At 42.3% G+C, this 16755-nt stretch overlaps 1 protein-coding gene across 4 annotated transcripts in view; it reads left to right on the forward strand.

Annotated features, from left to right (window-relative positions):
* The window catches only part of LOC149308651 (dedicator of cytokinesis protein 11-like), a 67502-nt gene that overhangs the window by 25274 nt on the left and 25473 nt on the right, over positions 1-16755 (forward strand). For 3 of the 4 annotated variants that reach the window (XM_089536221.1, XM_089536224.1, XM_089536225.1), the window contains exons 13-34: positions 917-1039; positions 1712-1794; positions 2499-2621; positions 2967-3043; positions 3160-3350; positions 4204-4269; positions 4501-4593; positions 5491-5614; positions 5889-6010; positions 6989-7075; positions 8000-8089; positions 8330-8448; positions 8819-8888; positions 9014-9139; positions 9880-9951; positions 10673-10819; positions 11229-11312; positions 11782-11893; positions 13135-13173; positions 14209-14387; positions 15950-16066; positions 16632-16707. In XM_089536221.1, the coding sequence (XP_089392347.1) occupies positions 917-1039; positions 1712-1794; positions 2499-2621; positions 2967-3043; positions 3160-3350; positions 4204-4269; positions 4501-4593; positions 5491-5614; positions 5889-6010; positions 6989-7075; positions 8000-8089; positions 8330-8448; positions 8819-8888; positions 9014-9139; positions 9880-9951; positions 10673-10819; positions 11229-11312; positions 11782-11893; positions 13135-13173; positions 14209-14387; positions 15950-16066; positions 16632-16707 (2320 nt within the window). The remainder of the gene's footprint in view (positions 1-916; positions 1040-1711; positions 1795-2498; positions 2622-2966; positions 3044-3159; positions 3351-4203; positions 4270-4500; positions 4594-5490; positions 5615-5888; positions 6011-6988; positions 7076-7999; positions 8090-8329; positions 8449-8818; positions 8889-9013; positions 9140-9879; positions 9952-10672; positions 10820-11228; positions 11313-11781; positions 11894-13134; positions 13174-14208; positions 14388-15949; positions 16067-16631; positions 16708-16755) is intronic. The other variant, XM_089536222.1, reaches the window with a different exon arrangement.

Genomic DNA, 16755 nt, shown 5'->3' on the forward strand with positions numbered 1-16755 from the left:
ATAACCATAAGTTTTTGGGGTGGGAAGTCAATAGTGCTGGTATTCTTTGTGTTAGTTTTGTTGTTTAGTTGGGTTTGTAGTTCTTTTATGTATTTTGTGTTTAGATTAGGTTTAACAAGTTTATGTGGTTATGCTTATACTTATATATATATATATATATATATATATATATAAAGGTTAAACAAGTAAAAGGGCAATAGGCTGTGAAACAAATCCCATTTCAGGGTGGTTCCTCTGAATCCCAGCCTTGGACTACTTGCCATCCACCTGAGTCTTTTTACCAAAATACTCTCATTTCAATCCCAAAAGTGGCTCACAGAAGAGATTTCATCTCAGAGCTTGGAATGTTATATTTTAAGAGGAGTTTGTTACTTTCCTCATTGCCCTGATCATCTATGAGATCATTTCATGGTTCCTGCAGCCCAGAAAGGTCATTTCCTGAATTTGCACATTGCTAAGAAGTTAGCATTATTGTTACCCTTTTGCCATTGAAAAATGAAGGGAATGGTCTCTATCTCCCCCAGGTGGCCAGTTCAAATATTGCATGTTGAGATTTTGGAGAAATAAGCAAAAGACATTGTAATTTAGGTCCTTCCCAGATGCAATATGAGAGATCCACCTGTGTGACCAATATTTCTTCTTTCCTGTTCTTCAGACCAAGTCAGGAATTAGTAATAGGCTATTTCCATTGAAGGAAGCGAATGGCAGCCATGGGTGTTACAGACTTCTTAAAGAAGCTTATATTCCAACTCATTACAAAAAGTAACTACGTACCAAAGTAGTTCATTGGGGAAATCAAGTTACTTCCTCGCTCTCTCATGCCCGCCTTTATCAGATTCGCGCAGGCTCCCTTGTGCCTGAGTCCCCTTCGATGTGCTTTGTAGGTTCTGACGCTCTGCTCCTCTTTTACGCGAAGGGGGTCTTCTCCGTTACAAACCCTCACCCGGAAATATTCCTCGTCGCCCGGGTGGAGAAGGTCCTTCAAGGGAGCATCACACATTGCGTGGAGCCTTACATCAAGAACTCTGACCCCATGAAGGTAGGCCACGTTACGGCATGTTGCAACTAGATCACTAGGGATAGGGAAAGAATTTGGATGGTTTCAAAATCCCATGCCAACATTACCCATTTTGCGTGTTCCGAGATTCATTGCAGGGCAAAACACCTTGAGAATGTGTGTGTTTGCGAAAATTTTGGTACATTTTGTATGCATCAAAGAATGCATACCTTTGAAGAATGGGAACAGCTCAAAAATGCATCCAAAAATGTTTTCCATGATATCTGGATGCTAGGTAGTGATGGTGTTTCCAAAGAGGTTCATGGAAGGACCACCAGGTGCTGTCAGTTCACCTGGAAGAAATTATGTGCTCACCATAGGTGAGCATCATATTGAACCTAGTTTAGATGTACCCTTGTTTTGACTTCCAGTTTTTGTGCAATGTTTTCCTTGGTTTCAGATGTTATTCTGGATCAGTGGAGAGCCTTCTGGTCTCCTCTGGTCCTTGCTAGCTAGATCCTTTGGTCCCTTCTGGTCCTTGCTTGCTAAATCTTCTGGTCTCTTCTGGTCCTTGCTATCAAGATTTTCTGCTCTCTTCTGGTCCTTGCTAGCTAGATACTCTGGTCTCTTCTGGTCCTTGCTAGCTAGATCTTCTGCTCTCTTGGGAAATCTAGACTGGGTCAATCCATGGGCATCTTGTTTTCTGCCTTGCAGACAGCACAGAAGGTCCACAAGCTTGCCAAAGTGGTGTGCAGCCGCCTCGGACAGTACAGGATGCCATTTGCTTGGGCCGCCCGGTGAGTGCTTTTTGGATGCTGTTGGCCCACTTCGCTTTCTTTGCTGTGCATGCAATCTAGCCAGACAACGCGGCTATAAAAGCAAGGCCAAGGCATCCATCACACGGAGAGACATTGCCACAAAGCAATGGGATTTAAGGGGATCCCATTGGGAAGGAGAGACGGAGGGGCACAGTTGACCCCATACTTCAGACCGTGTCACTCAAAGGTTCTCTTTTGGGGAGGAGGAGCTTGTGGGGTTGCATGCAGTTTTTCTGGTTCTGTGATTTGCAAAATTACCTGCTGTTGAATAATATTGAATAATTCTCAGTAGCTTAGAAGCATGCGGAAAAAAATCATTATTACTCATGAGGATTGCTAAAGATGTGCAGACTCAGGTCCAAAACACATTGCAGAATTATTCCAGTTTGGTATTTAGGTATTTAGCCCTCTCTGTCAGAGAGCTCTGGTGCCCAAACAAACTGCAGTTCCCAGGACCTCATAGCATTGAACCATGACAGTTAAAGTGGTGTCAAACCGGATTATTTCTGCAGTGTGGATAGGGGGGATCCATTTTTCCTTTATCAGCACCAATACTATTCAGTGGCTTCCATGTCAGTAGGACAGTGAGTCCACTCTGGGGTTTAGTTTGAACTTTAAGGATGCTATTTGAGATCTTGGCTCCTTTCTCCCCTACAATAATAATCTCCTTTCTTTCTCTCTAGACCAGTCTTCAAAGACTGTCAAGGCACATTGGATCTAGATGGGAAATTCTCTCCTCTTTATAAGCAGGACAGTAGCAGACTCTCAACAGAGGATCTTCTCAAGCTCTTGGCAGAGTATAAGAAGTAAGTCCTCTGGAAAGGCAAAGGTGGAAAATGTCATGATCCTTGAGCCTGGAAAAAATGTTTTCCCCATTATTTGCAGCCAACTCAGCTGAATTCTTTAACGCAAGTGCACTAAACATTAGGATTTTGAAGATATTCGTGGCTGAAGCAACATCTTCCCATCTTTCAACACTTTACAAGTGGACAGCGGCCCAAAGCAGTGGATCTCAGCTTCTGCACAATATGATTTCCCCCCTGTTATATTTTGTTTTAAATATAACCCGCCTTGGGTCTCATGCCAGAGGAAAGGAGGGATACAGTTAAATAGTTAAATAAAATTTGTCATTTTGCTTCTTATTTATATAGACCAGAAAAGACCAAGCTGCAAGTGATACCTGGCCAGTTAAATATTACATTGCAGTGTGTTCCCTTGGATTTCTCAAGTAAGAGATTGGGACTTTAAAAGTTACAAACTAAACCATGGTTTCTGTGTTACATTTTCAAACTTGTTGCATTGTATGATGATTGCATGCTTCCCTGCCCTTTGCTTTTCCTCCAGATTGTGTCACATCCTCTTATATTCCCATCAAACCCTTCGAGAAGCAGGACCAAGGGGCTGACATTGCCGTCGAGGTGGAAGAGTTTGTCCCAGACATTGCAAAGTACTCTCACCCCTTCGCCATCTACAAGAACCAGCTCTACATCTACCCTTTGCACTTAAAGTACGACAGCCAGAAAACCTTTGCCAAGGTGAGTTTGAAAAGACTCCATTGCTAGAGGAGTGTGTGTTTGTCTAAGGAGGTCCACTGCGAAACCAGTAGCAAAATGTCATTGTACTAAGGATGCTGGAAAGTCTTGTTTCCGCTCCTGGAAAACTAAAGGCTAGAGTCTTCCCTCCATATTTACCGGTTCTTTATCCACGGACATAACCATCCCCAGCTTAAATATGAGGTTTTGCCATTTTATATATGGGACACCATTTTGCTACACCATTGTATTTAATGGTACTTGAACATCCATGGATTTTGGTATTCATGCAGGTCCTGGAACCAAACCCTGAGTGTGTGTGTGTGTGTGTGTGTGTGTGTGTGTGAAGGGTCCACTATATTTGCAAAGATATAAAAATTAGTTTTGTGGCTCTGCTGTTAAAATGCATTAAGACTATGACATCTTCACTTGTGCAACAATTAGCTCTGTCCAATGGCTTTTAATACCCTGGCTGTTTTTATCGATGCTAATTTAATATTTTATATTTCAACCTATGCATGGTTTTGGCTCAAGTCACTCTTGTCTTAATATGGGTTTTCTTGGCAAGTTTCTTCAGAGGGGATTACAGGAATTCAAACCCTGGTCTCCAGAGTCATAGTCCAACATTCAAACCACTGTGCTAAGCTGGCTCTCAATGGTAACAAAGAGGGTATTAAATTAGACTCCAAGTTAACTCTGATTTATAGTAACCATGCCTAAGGGTCCTCTTGGCAAGATTTATTATTATTGTTATTATTATTCGGAGATGTTTTGCTATGGCCTTTCTCTAGAGCTGAGAGTATGTGGCCTGGTTCAGGGTCCAAACTTTCTCCCCAACTTCTTTTTGCCATTCCAGGCGAGGAACATCGCCATCCGCGTTGAATTCAAAGACTCTGATGAAGGGGACGCCAAAGCTTTAAAGGTAGATTCCCAAACTGCATCCATGGATTGAGGTCTTGGGCAAAGGCTTAGAAGAAGACTTCCTTTGGAAGAAAGTACCTGGTTAATGCGACATGGGTGCATCTGATTTTTCCATTGCATGCTCATACACACCTTGGGGAGTTGTGTGAGTGGCAGCCTGTCACAACTATTGCACAACACTGTCCTTTTCCTTGGTCCCAATGGGTCTGTTATCTCATGTTATCTCTTGCAGTGCTTCTATGGAAAGCCTGGGGGTCCGCTTTTGACCTGGAGTGCCTTTGCTTGCGTGTCACATCACAATCAGAACCCAGAGTTTTATGACGAGGTAAGGACAACTAAGACGCTCTAATTCATTGTATCTGAAAGTTTAGATTTAAATGTGGCTTCATTGGATGTGATAATCCAGCACCTAAAACTAGCAACATGTGGGCATTTGCTTTCGGGGTCAGTCTATAAAATAACTGTCGGAGCTGCCATTCTGCAATTTGTTCCATTTACAAATCCTATTGAAGTAATAATAAACATATTAATCCTATCCGTGAATAATCAAAGGTGCAAAAGTCAAAGCCACAGATGTGGAGGGATGACAGTAGATACAGATATAAGAGATGGAAGTCATTCATAGGAATAGGGTGGTGCCATAGTTCTTCTTTAAAACTTTTGGGACCCAATTAGTTCAATCCCAGTCTCCATGTATGCATGACTTTAACTGGTGTAAATGCTTTTAAGCAGTCTTGTTTTTACTTGTTTAAGGTACTGATGGGGGGGATCTGCACTGCAGAATTATAGCAGTTTGATTCCACTTTAACTGCCATGGCAACAGCCTATGGGATCCTGGGATTGGTAGTTTTCCAGCCACAATTGCTTTTCTGCCTCACTGGACTACAAAAACCCAGGATTTTGTCAAGATACTTAAAATGGAATTAAACTGCTATAATGAAGGTAACAGGCAAAGGATAGCTGGGATATAAGAGCAAGAAGCCAAGTCAATGTGGGGTAAGACCAAGGGAATTTGGTTTGGATTGGATATTGGACAGAAAGTGAGTTTATGAACTTAAGGAATGGTGCCAGTCAGCAGAGATCATGACTCCAAAGCAGTGTTGGTCTTCCCCAGCACCATCTATATAAATATATAGATATATATAGATATTAAAAATGCATGGCTTAATGTGCATTTCAGCAAACGCAAATGCCGCACCCATCTCTCATGCTGTCATTGTAGATTAAAATTGAGCTTCCAATCCACCTCCATCAAAAGCATCATTTGCTTTTCACCTTCTATCATGTCAGCTGTGAAATTAGCACAAAGGGGACGGCGAAAAAACAGGACACCGTCGAGACGACAGGTACGCTCGCCTCTTGAATCCAGACACTGATCTGTACAGGTCCTGAAATGGGTTGGGCACCTTTGTTATCTCCTTCAAAGTTCCCACTAAAGGTTGGAAGAGATTTGCAGCCCCAGTGATGTAAAACCCACCAGCTGCTCCTGCCAAGACATAATAAGATCTTAAGTGCTTGGACAAAGTCCCTTGAGTTTCCCTGAAATCACCATTGCCTTATGATCCTACCCAGAACCCCAAAATCTTACTCATTCTCCTCTGTGCGTTGTTGTCTCCTCAGTGGGATTTTCTTGGCTTCCTTTGCTGAAGGACGGTCGGATCCTTACCTCTGAACAACACCTCCCTGTTTCTGCCAATTTGCCTGCTGGCTACCTGAACGTCGGGGAGAATGAGGCACGAAAGGCAAGGAGACTAATATACGAATTTGGAGGCACAAATGGATTCCATGTCAATGCTCTGCATTTTCCATTCACTCATTATATTGAGCTGTTCAGGAACTATGGTGATGTGCAGCTCATCCACTGTCATGCATTTCTTTTTGAGCATGATTTTGGACTTCATTATATTTGCAGTTTGTGGGTGTGAATGCACAAAGATGCACACATATTTTGCAAATGATGCGAAAGTCCAATCTCTGCACACCGGCTGAAGTGAAGACGTGGGGAAGTCATTAATTTTGTCATGTTTCTGGTTGCACATGTTCAGCCGCCTTCTTGACTTCAGAGTTTTGGGGCGTTGGGATTTTGTCATTCTTTGCAAATACTTGCAGACCTGCAAAGAAGTTGTGGTTTGTTGGACTCTGGGTTGTTGTCCATCTCTGCAAATAAACAATGGTTTGCTAGCTAGTGGCAAAGTCCAGTTGCAACCCATGGTTTGGTGTTGGCTTACGAACTCTGCCTTGTTTAAATTATGCTTTGCTGTGACGTTTTAAGCCAGAACCATGGCTCGTCCCTGGGTTATTTCCCCAGTTGCACCTCCAAAACTGGAGTTAATAAGTGGATCAGGAGAGAAAGGGTCCAGAAATGCAGTAAAGGAATGGTGGCTTATTTGGTCATCTGTGGGACTATTCATGACTGAATGAGCTTCAAGAGGTTCATGAACAGGTTTACAGTATACACTTTTCAGAACTGAAATCTCTGTTATAGATGGAAGTCACACACTGCTGTTTTTAAGCTGCTGATTGAGGGTTCGGTCAGCTTTGTATCCATCACCTACTTCTTTTCTCGGTCTGTCTTCTGTGCATGCAGATTTCTGCTTTCAAGTGTGTTGCATAAGACTCTTTTAATCCTAGAATGGGCCAAGTTTGCTTTGTGATGTTGGGCCACTTTCGTTGAATGAGGGCATTTCAAAAACATGCGTTTTTTTGGTCTCCTTTTGCAGCAACCAAATGTTGACATCAAGTGGGTCGATGGGGCAAAATCTCTCCTTAAGGTCAAACTCCATCTGGAGTCCACGATTTACACTCAAGTAAGTAGGACTCAGCCTTGACTTCCAAAAATATTTGAACAAAACAAATCTGTCAAACTCTGTTCATCAGAGGGGGAAAGTGGAACTTCAAAGTTAATTTATCTCTGAATATCAAAGATCGGTATTCGTGAATAGGAGTGTAGTGTCTAGATTAAGGGAAGTAATAGTAGCATTCTTTACTGCATTGGTCATAGCATCATAGAATTGGAAGAGACCCCAAGGGACATCCAATCTAACCCTTTGCCATGCAGGAATACACGATCTAAGCCCTCCTGACAAATGGCCATCCAGACTCTGTTTAAAAAGCCCCAAAGAGGAGACTTTATCACCCTCCAAGGCATCATGTTCCACTCCTGAACAGCCCTTACCATCAAGAAGTTCTTCCCAATGTTCAGGTGGCATCTCTTTTCCTACAGCTTGAACCCATCACTCCTCGTCCCAGTCTCTGAAGCAGCAGAAAACAAGCTTGCTCCATCCTCAGTATGACACCCTTTCAAATATTTAAACAGGGCCATGATGTCCCCTCTTAACCTTGTCTTCTGCATACTAAACCTCCCCAGCTCCCTCAAGTGCTCCTCAAAGGGCTTGGTGGCTTCCAGACCTTTCACCATTTTGGTCACCTTCCTCTGGAGATGCTCCAGCTTATCAACATCCATCTTGAATTGTGTCCAAAGGACAGTGACTTGGGCACCAGTATACCTTCTGGATTGGTGCAGGGTCAAAATGGACCCTGGTTCAGGCTAAAACCTGGATGATTTATTATTGTTGTTGTTGTTGTTATAATAACAATAATTTATTTCTTACCTGCCTCTCCCCAAGGCTCTAGGTGGGATGCATAGAGCTTTGGACGTATGGAATTTTGATGGATTATTAGCTTAGATTATTAGTAAAGGCTCATACATTGCGTTTCTCTGTTCTTTTCAGGATCTCCACCTCCATAAGTTCTTCCAGTATTGCCAGACGATCCAGGCAGGTGCCAAAGAAGTCCCAGGGGAACTTGTGAAACATTTAAAGGTGAGTGACACTGGCTTTTCGGTCACCTGTTTTTATAGCCCACCCAAGCGTACTTTGACTAATGGCAGCGCCTGTGTCATTGGGCAACTGCTTGGCATCCAATGGCTCACTGGTGGAAGGGGAAAGTGGTAGTCTCTCAACATATCTTGGGTTCTGGGGGGAGAAGGTCGAACACCCCTTTTCCTGTCATCAGTACCTTTCCAACCTCAAAATGGATTTTGTTGTACCTATGTGTTTCAGTGTTTGCATGCCATGGAGATCCAAGTAATGATCCAATTTTTGCCAGTGATTCTCACGCAGCTATTTAGAGTCCTCACCCACCAGACGCAAGAGGAGGAAATTGCTGTCAACTGTACCATGTAAGTTTTTCGGCCACATCTGAGTCACCTATCAAAGGGCTCATCAACTATCTTAATTAATAATAAGATTGTTAATGAATTAGTAACTATGAGAGAATGCAGCTTTTCAGATAATAAACCCAGACTAAAATGTCTTTTTCCAATGGGGTCTTCACAACACCCAGCATTCCCACCCCTGAAATCTAGTCTATCTCCCCAGACATCGAGTCAACAATGTCCATTACAAGTTGGCCTAACCTGGAATGGAGGTGTTCATGGCACCACTGCCCATTCTGGCTAGGGGATTCTGGGAATCACAGTCCCAAAAAAGGAACTTTTCCAACCCCCTGGTCCTTGGGGTACAATCAGTCCCACTTCTCTTGTTGCACAGGGTTATCCTCCATATTGTATCCAGATGTCACGAGGAAGGCCTTGACCACGACTTGCGGTCTTTCATCAAGGTGAGCAGGGTTGGGTGGATGGGTCTCGCATCTCAAAACCTTCTTCTCTGTGACTTGGAGGACCCCCCCACCCACCCAACCAAGGGTGATAGAAAATGTGCCCCCCATCCTTCTTTGTTTTGCAGTATTGCTTCCGACCGGAGAAGCCCACCGTGCCCCAGAACAAGACAACTCATGAAATCTTGGCTCTTGCAATGACAACCATTCTCAAGCAATCTGCAGATTTCTTGGCCATCAATAAGATGCTGAAGGTCAGGCAGGACAAAGAGGGGATTATTTTTAGTCTTTGACTAATTTTCTTGGATCACCAACATTCAACTGTTAACAGTACAAAGAAGGCAACACATTATAGAACTCCACCTCGGCTGCTGCCACACTGCAGAATTAATGCAGTTTAACACCACTTTAACTTCCATGGCTCCATCCTATGGGTTCCATAGTTCGTTGCGGCACCAAAATTCTCCGATAGAGAAGCTCACAAAACTACACATCCCAGAATTCCATAGCATTGAGCCACGGTAGTTAAAGCAGTGCCAAACTGCACTTATTGTGCCACAGAGATACAGCCCTAGCCAAACGAGTCCCATAGTAATTTGTGCTGATATCCATTAATAAAACAGAGTTCCTCCCAAAGTTCTTTGTGTTTTGGGGATGGGGGTTGGTTATGAGAAGTTCATCCTTACTGCAAAATTAATAATACCAGATGCAGCTCTGTTACATGACCATGGCTAAACCTCTGCATCTCAGTTTGCCTCCTGTAAAATGGGAGTAGCCATGATTTCAAGGATGGTTGATGGCTTTAGAGGAGTGGAGAATCCACTTTTTAGTTTTACAGGCATTGAGTTGTCCAGGAGATCTCTAGGTATCCAATTGGGGTCTACCATAACACCGATTGTGGATTCACCCCTCCATGACAAATCCACCAAACATGTCTGCAGGATATCTTCTTCTTGTTGTAGCGTATGACTTTGTTTCTACTAATCTCTTCCAGTATTCGTGGTTTTTCTTTGAAGCCCTGGCTAAGTCAATGGCCATGTACCTCCTGGAGGAGAACAAGATTAAGGTAAGGACAAAAGCAGATTTTTCTGGGTAAAATTCTGGTACAATTCTGGTTATTGCAGGCTCAGAAGGTAGCATTTGTCATAGCATCGTTCATAAAATTCAGATTGTCAGGTGAAGTTGCAATGAGACGTTCTCACCCTTGTTATGGGGAAACAAAGACAAGGCCCACCTTAAATTTCAGAGATGGGAGCTCAGATTCACCTACAGAAATTTAAGGTGGGCCTTGTCTTTGGAGTTTGTCACATGAAGGAGATCAGGAGTTTATCCCGCAAATATCCTGGAAAAATCACGTGATTACAAAAAACAATTGCACATGGCGTCACACAAAACCCACCATTAAAGTGGTCACAAAGAAGCATCAATGTGGATCTTTTTTACTTTTGGGATTTCAGCGACAGTACATTTCAGATATCACTTTGTTTGTGCAATTGCGTGTGATAACCCTTCGCGAAATTACTCACCATTTTCGCTTTATTTGCGGGATGCTTTAAATGCTCTCTAATCTCTCTTAATGCCGAAATTAGCCCCAGTGTGATAAACCCCTTTGTTTCCCCATAACAAGGGTGAGAAAGGTTCATTGCTAGTTCATCTTAATTTTTGGAACAATGGCGTGACCGTCAGTAGTAGCACACTTTCAGAGGGATGCGCCATTGCAAAAGTCCTGGCATTGTCCCAGTGATGCTTTGTGATTTCTGGCTCCAGTTCACACTTTCTTCTTTCAGCTCCCCAGGGTTCAGCGATTTCCTGACTCCTACAACCACGCGTTACACTCTCTCCTCCTTTCCATCATCCCTCATGTCAACATTCGCTACAGCGAAATCCCGGAGGAGTCCAGAAACGTCAATTTCAGCTTGGCCAGTTTCCTGAAGGTATGTTATGTTATCTTTAAAATCAGCTTGGAGTGCATTTACACTGTAGAAATAATGCAGCCTGACACCACTTCAAGAGCCGTAGCTCCATTCTGTGTAATCCTGGGGTTTGTAGGGCTTTGTCCTCCTCTGCCAAAGACTTTTGGTGCCTCACAAAACTACAAATCCCATTATTATTATTATTATTATTATTATTATTATTATTATTATTATTGTTATTATTGTAAGTGAGCCAGCATGGCTTAGTGGTTTGAGTGTTCGACTATGACTCTGGAGACCATTCTCTGCTCAGCCATGAAACCCATTGGATAACTTTTGGCAAGTCACATCCTATCAGCCGCCTTACAGCAGGAGGAGAATTTGCATCTTCCAAGGAGCATGTTCAATTTCTTTCCAATGCTTCTTACAGCGATGTCTGACCTTCATGGACCGAGGGTATATCTTCAACTTGATCAATGACTACATTTCTGGATTCAGCCCCAAAGACCCCAAGGTAATCCTTAGATCGTTGGAAGCTGTGATGGGGGTACAAAATCTGTTTTGGGATTATTTTCTGTCCAATTGGCTTTGGCCCTTTGAATAAGAGACCTCCAAGTCACCCGGTCATGAACAAGACCCTACTCAGGTCTTGCAAACTTTTTGATTCCTATAATGCAGTCTTCCTCTTTTCTTGCTACCTTCTGCCTGCAAAGCTTTATTGTCTTTTTCATTGAACCATTTTGTCTCATGATATAGCTAAAGTTGTACAGTTTAGTCATTTTGGCTTCTATGGAGAGCCATATGAGTTGATTTCTGTTATTTTCTTTACTATCTATCTTTCATATCATTGCACAGAAATAAAAAATAGAGCATGCAGTGAACATCTCTGACTTTGGTATTTAATATTTGTTTATACTCGAGGGATCTGTTAACTCTGTGTAAATGTTGCTTGTGGTTTTTTCCTCCCTTTCTTTCACATCCAGCTGTTGGTGGAATACAAGTTTGAGTTTCTGCAAACAGTTTGTAACCATGAGCACTACATCCCATTGAATTTGCCAATGACCTTTGCCAAACCGAAACTTCAGAGGGTCCAAGGTATGTTCCCTGTCTGCCAGCTTACAATTTATGATGATTTATTCATAATATCTTATTTTAAGGCTTCAGAGGCCATTAACAGACCTGCTCACAGATAACCAGAATATTGATGCTAAAGAAGTCTTTCAAAGACATATGACCAGTGTTACAATTTTCTCTTTCTGTTCTTAATCCTCTTGTTTAGTCCCATATAAACTGGACCATTGCAGTGATTGTTGAATGATGCATCAGCACTTATGTAAATCTTATTGACTCAGTGGGTTTACTCCTTTTGGGGCTAACAATAGGATTCAAGTCTCTATGTCCTGATTCACTTCTGATCCAGCCTCCAGAAAGTAGTTACACTGTTTATCCAGATGCCATTGCACAGTTGTGGAAAAAAGTGTTGCACAAGGAAGTACTGAACAGCTCCTTGTACAAAATCCCAGAAAATATTTATATTTGCACGATCCTTGGTTATCCAACTGCCATTGCACAGCCAGGAAAAAAAGTGTTGCACAAGGAGTTACTTCATACATGTTCGCACAATGTGCGAGAAGATTTTGACATTGGCACAACCCATAGGTATCCAACTGTTGTTGGACAACCGTGCAAAAAAGTGTTGCACAAAAAGGTATCCTTGCACAACATCTGAGAAGACACACTGACACAACTGCCATTGCACAGCCAGGAAAAAGTGTCGCAGAAGGAATTATTGATTACAACACCTTTGTGCAACATCTGAGAAGATGCAACAGTGCAATCCTCAGTTATCCAATTAACCGTTAAACAGCTGTGGAAAAAAGCGTGGCACAAAGAGATATCGAACAGCTTCTTGCCCTACATCCAAGAAGATACTTCCACTAACACAACCCTTGGTTACCTAACTGCCCTTGGTTATCTAACTATTTCATAGCCAGGAAAAAAAGGTGTTGCACAAGGAATTACTTTATACATTCTTGCACAATGTCTGAGAACATACTTATACTGGCACAACCGTTATCCAAATGTCATTGCACAACAGGAAAAAAGTGTTGCAGAAGCACATGTCAGATGCTTGCTTGCGCAAATTTTGAGAAAGCATTTACAGTTGTGTAATTGTTTATTATAGACAGCGAAATGACCAAGAAGGTGCTAACCTATGAGTGTATGTATTTTTGCATGTTAACTTAAACTGGTGGAACACAAACACATATATTGACACACACAGAGAGAAAGAGATTATTTATTCCTTTTTTGTTTCCCTTTTGCACACTAATTAGATTTCTTTTCCCTGGCTCTGGATCTGTTCACTTCAGTCGGTAGGTCAAGCGGGGGAATTAGTTGGACCGCTTTGTGCCAAATCAACCTCAACCTCAAATTGGCTCATTTCTGCACCCGGTAGATTTTCACTGAATGCCATGCATCCATGCTTCCTCAACAGATCAATTTGTTAGCAACATCCAACACCCTCTTCCCTATTAAAAACTTAGGAGATTTACTTTGTGGATCAACTAACATACATTATCAGCCGCTGCTTTCTGCTTTTGCTGACATGAAGGGGGAATGCTGAGCTTGAACATCTGGTGCAAAGACAGCTGCAAGTCTCTGCTTTCCATAAATTGCTCCCTAAAGCTAGTTGGCGGAGAGTGCTTAGATGAATCACAGTTGGGTTAGTCTTACAAAAGAGATTAACTGTGAGTGGACCAATGCTGTTGTTTTAAACAGTGGCTGTAAATATTCAGATTGGACAAAGATAACCCATGCTTCAGTGAAAGAAGTTGCAAGGAAAATTCATTTGACTTGGGGTTCAGTGGTCCAATTTGGGTATTGCTTTAGCGTCAGAGTTTGCAAAATTTAGCCCTGGAGCCTCACAGAGATGCTCTTTGCAGATTGTTTTTGAAGGCCTTTCATCGTCCAGCCTCATGGTTGTGTCTTTTTACTAGCAAGAAGGAAATAAAAACCCAAGAATCACCTCTTCCAGGCAGTGGCTGTTGTTGCTGTTGATAAATTTTGTATTGATTTAAACCCCAGCCTTTTCCAATACTGGGACTCAAGGGGGCTTATCAAATATTTATACAGGTTGAGTCTCCCTTATCTGGAAATCCAAAAGACTTAAAAACCCAAGAAAGCTTTCTTCATGGGTGGCTGAGATAGTGACACCTTTGTTTTCTCATGTACCCAAACTTTGTTTCATGCACAGAAATCATTAAAAAAAATTGTATAAAATTATCTTCAGGCTTTGGGAGTAACATAAAAGAACCAGGGAAGCTCCATCAAACACAGCATGATCCCCAAATCCCCTTTATGCATTGCATTTATCAGTGGATATATTTTATATGTATTTTTTGTTGCAGACACGAATCTGGAGTACAGCTTGTCGGACGAATATTGTCGCCACCATTTCTTGGTGGGCTTGCTCCTGAGAGAGACCTTGGTTGCCCTTCAGGACAACTACGACGTCCGGTTCCTGGCCATCAGCATCTTGAAGAGTCTTCTAATAAAACACGCTTTTGACAACAGATACCAGCATAAGGTATAGCAATTTCAGGCAATGTTTTATTCCTTATAGTCATCCTGGTTGCCCTCTGTCTCTGCCTCTAAGGCTGCATCCGCACTGCAGAAATAATGCAGTTCAGCACTGCTTTAACTGCCATGGCTCAATGCTAGGGAATTCTGATATTTAGTTTGCTGAGATATTTTAGCCTTGTCTGTCAGAGAGCTCTGGTCTCCTGGAAAAGGAGGATGCCTGCTCACTCTGTATAAATGCAAATCCATGCTACTCAGGCATGCTCAAAATGGAGGACATTTTTAATTCCTCCTGTGCAGAAGGTTGAAATGGAAGACATGTCCTGAAAAAGGAGGACGTATGGTCACCTTGTATAAATGGAAATTCATGTTCATTCTCCAAATGCAGGACATTTTGGAAGGTTGAAATGAAGGATGTGTCCTGGAAAAAGGAGGATGCCCAGTTACCCTATATAAATGTAAATTCATGCTTCTTAGTCATGCTCCAGATGGAAGACATTTTGCAAATCTTCGTGGACAGAAGGTTGAAATGGAGGATGTGTCCTAGAAAAGGAGGATGTTTTTGGTCACCTTGCATAAATGCAAATTCATGCTACATAGTCATACTCCAAATGGAGGACTTTTCATGCTCCAAATGGATGACTGATCAACCAGTTCATGCCTCTTCCTAGCCACCAGTTCCTTACTGGCTTCATCCCCATTATTTTGGGAATAGAGCTTTTAATGTCTGCCCAATATGTGCCAAGGTGGCCACCCTTTAGTCATGCCACTTGTTGACCATCTTTGCAAGCAGCCTGGACAGGGAAAGGAAAATAGCGAGGCCTCCAAGAACATTATTATGATTCATGATAAATAGGAAAATGCCTTTATCTGATGCAAAGTCAACAGCCAGCTTGGCCCTTAGCAATGAAAACAAATGGGAAGCATCCATTTAAGGGAGGAAGGGATTAAAAGGAGCTAAAATGCAGTCTTTTATTTTGATTTATGTTTTGATTTTATTTATTTATATACCTCCTTTCTCCCAGTATAGGGACTCAAGTAAAAGCATTTCTGTATGCACCCAGAAAACTGGTTCACATCTTTTAAAAAAGGGTAACAATTAATTAAATAAGTAATAATTAATTAATCTTAATTAATTAAGATTAAGAGATTTAGAGGAAGTGTTTTCCTTAGGAGGTAGACTGAAGTCTACGAAAGCTCATGTTGCCAACCTCTTTATTTTATTCTCAAAGGTGCTATACATAGTGTTTTCTTTAGGATTTTTGCTTGGAAGAAAGATTGCATTTTTTCTCTCTCCATAAATCCATGGAGGGGAATCATATAGCCTTCCAGATGTTGCTGGACTGCCTATGCTAACTAATGGCAAGGGATTCTGGGAGTTGCAATCCAACAACAACAACATATGGAAGGCTTCATGCCATCCATTCTCAACCTGCTTCCCAAAAGGAAACTGCACTGAAGAGCTATGAAATCACATGTCTGGTTTGGCTCTCAACCGTTCCCCTTTTAAAACCTTGGCTCCTGTCTCTTCCATTATTATTTTCATTCCTTTCACTCTTTCTCTTACAGAACCAGCAAGCCAAAATTGCTCAGCTGTATTTGCCTCTGGTCGGACTCCTTTTGGAGAACATCCAGCGCTTGGCCGGCCGGGACACTTTGTACTCTTGCAGCGCCATGTCCACTTCTGTGAGTCATCTTGGAGACGTTGTTTTCGTCTTTCCCAGATAGGAAACGTAGGCTGCAGAAATAATCTGGTTTGACACCAGTACTCAATGCTAGGGAATTCTGGTAACTGTAGTTTGATGCGGCACCCGAGCTTCCTGACTGTAAGAGATGTTCAACAGTGGAAGGCGCTGCTGCCTCGGAGGGTTGTGGAATCTCCAGCTTTGGAGATTTTAAAAGAAAGGCTGGATGGCCATCTGTCCCAGAGAGGACTTAGATATTGTCTTCCTGAATGGCAGAATGGGGTTGGAATGGATGGCCCTTGGAGTTTTTTCTAGGACTCTATGTCTTCCTGCATGGCAGAAGGGGGTTGGATTGGATGATCCCTTGGGCTCTCTTCCAACTCTAGGGTTCTATGTTTTACTGCATTGTAGAATGGGATTGGATTGGATGACCATTTGAGATCTCTTCCAACCCTAGGATTCTAGGGTCCAATGAGTATAAATGAGAGTTACCCACAGGTATGACACCCACAGGTCTCTTCTTCCTCTTCCAAACTCTTTTCTTTCTTCTCTTTCCCCTTTTCCAGGCATCCCGAGAAGAATTCATGTGCAATTTCACATCACCTTCGAACAGGTCCAGCCTCCTTGCTGATAAAGACTCACGTAAGCAACCTGATGTTGGTTCAGATCATTTTGATTCTGGTCCGTCGG

The sequence above is a fragment of the Sceloporus occidentalis genome, unplaced genomic scaffold, assembly GCF_023333645.1.
Source record: "Sceloporus occidentalis isolate IW3139 unplaced genomic scaffold, rSceOcc1.0.p SCAF_8, whole genome shotgun sequence".
NCBI classification, from domain to species: Eukaryota; Metazoa; Chordata; class Lepidosauria; order Squamata; family Phrynosomatidae; genus Sceloporus; species Sceloporus occidentalis.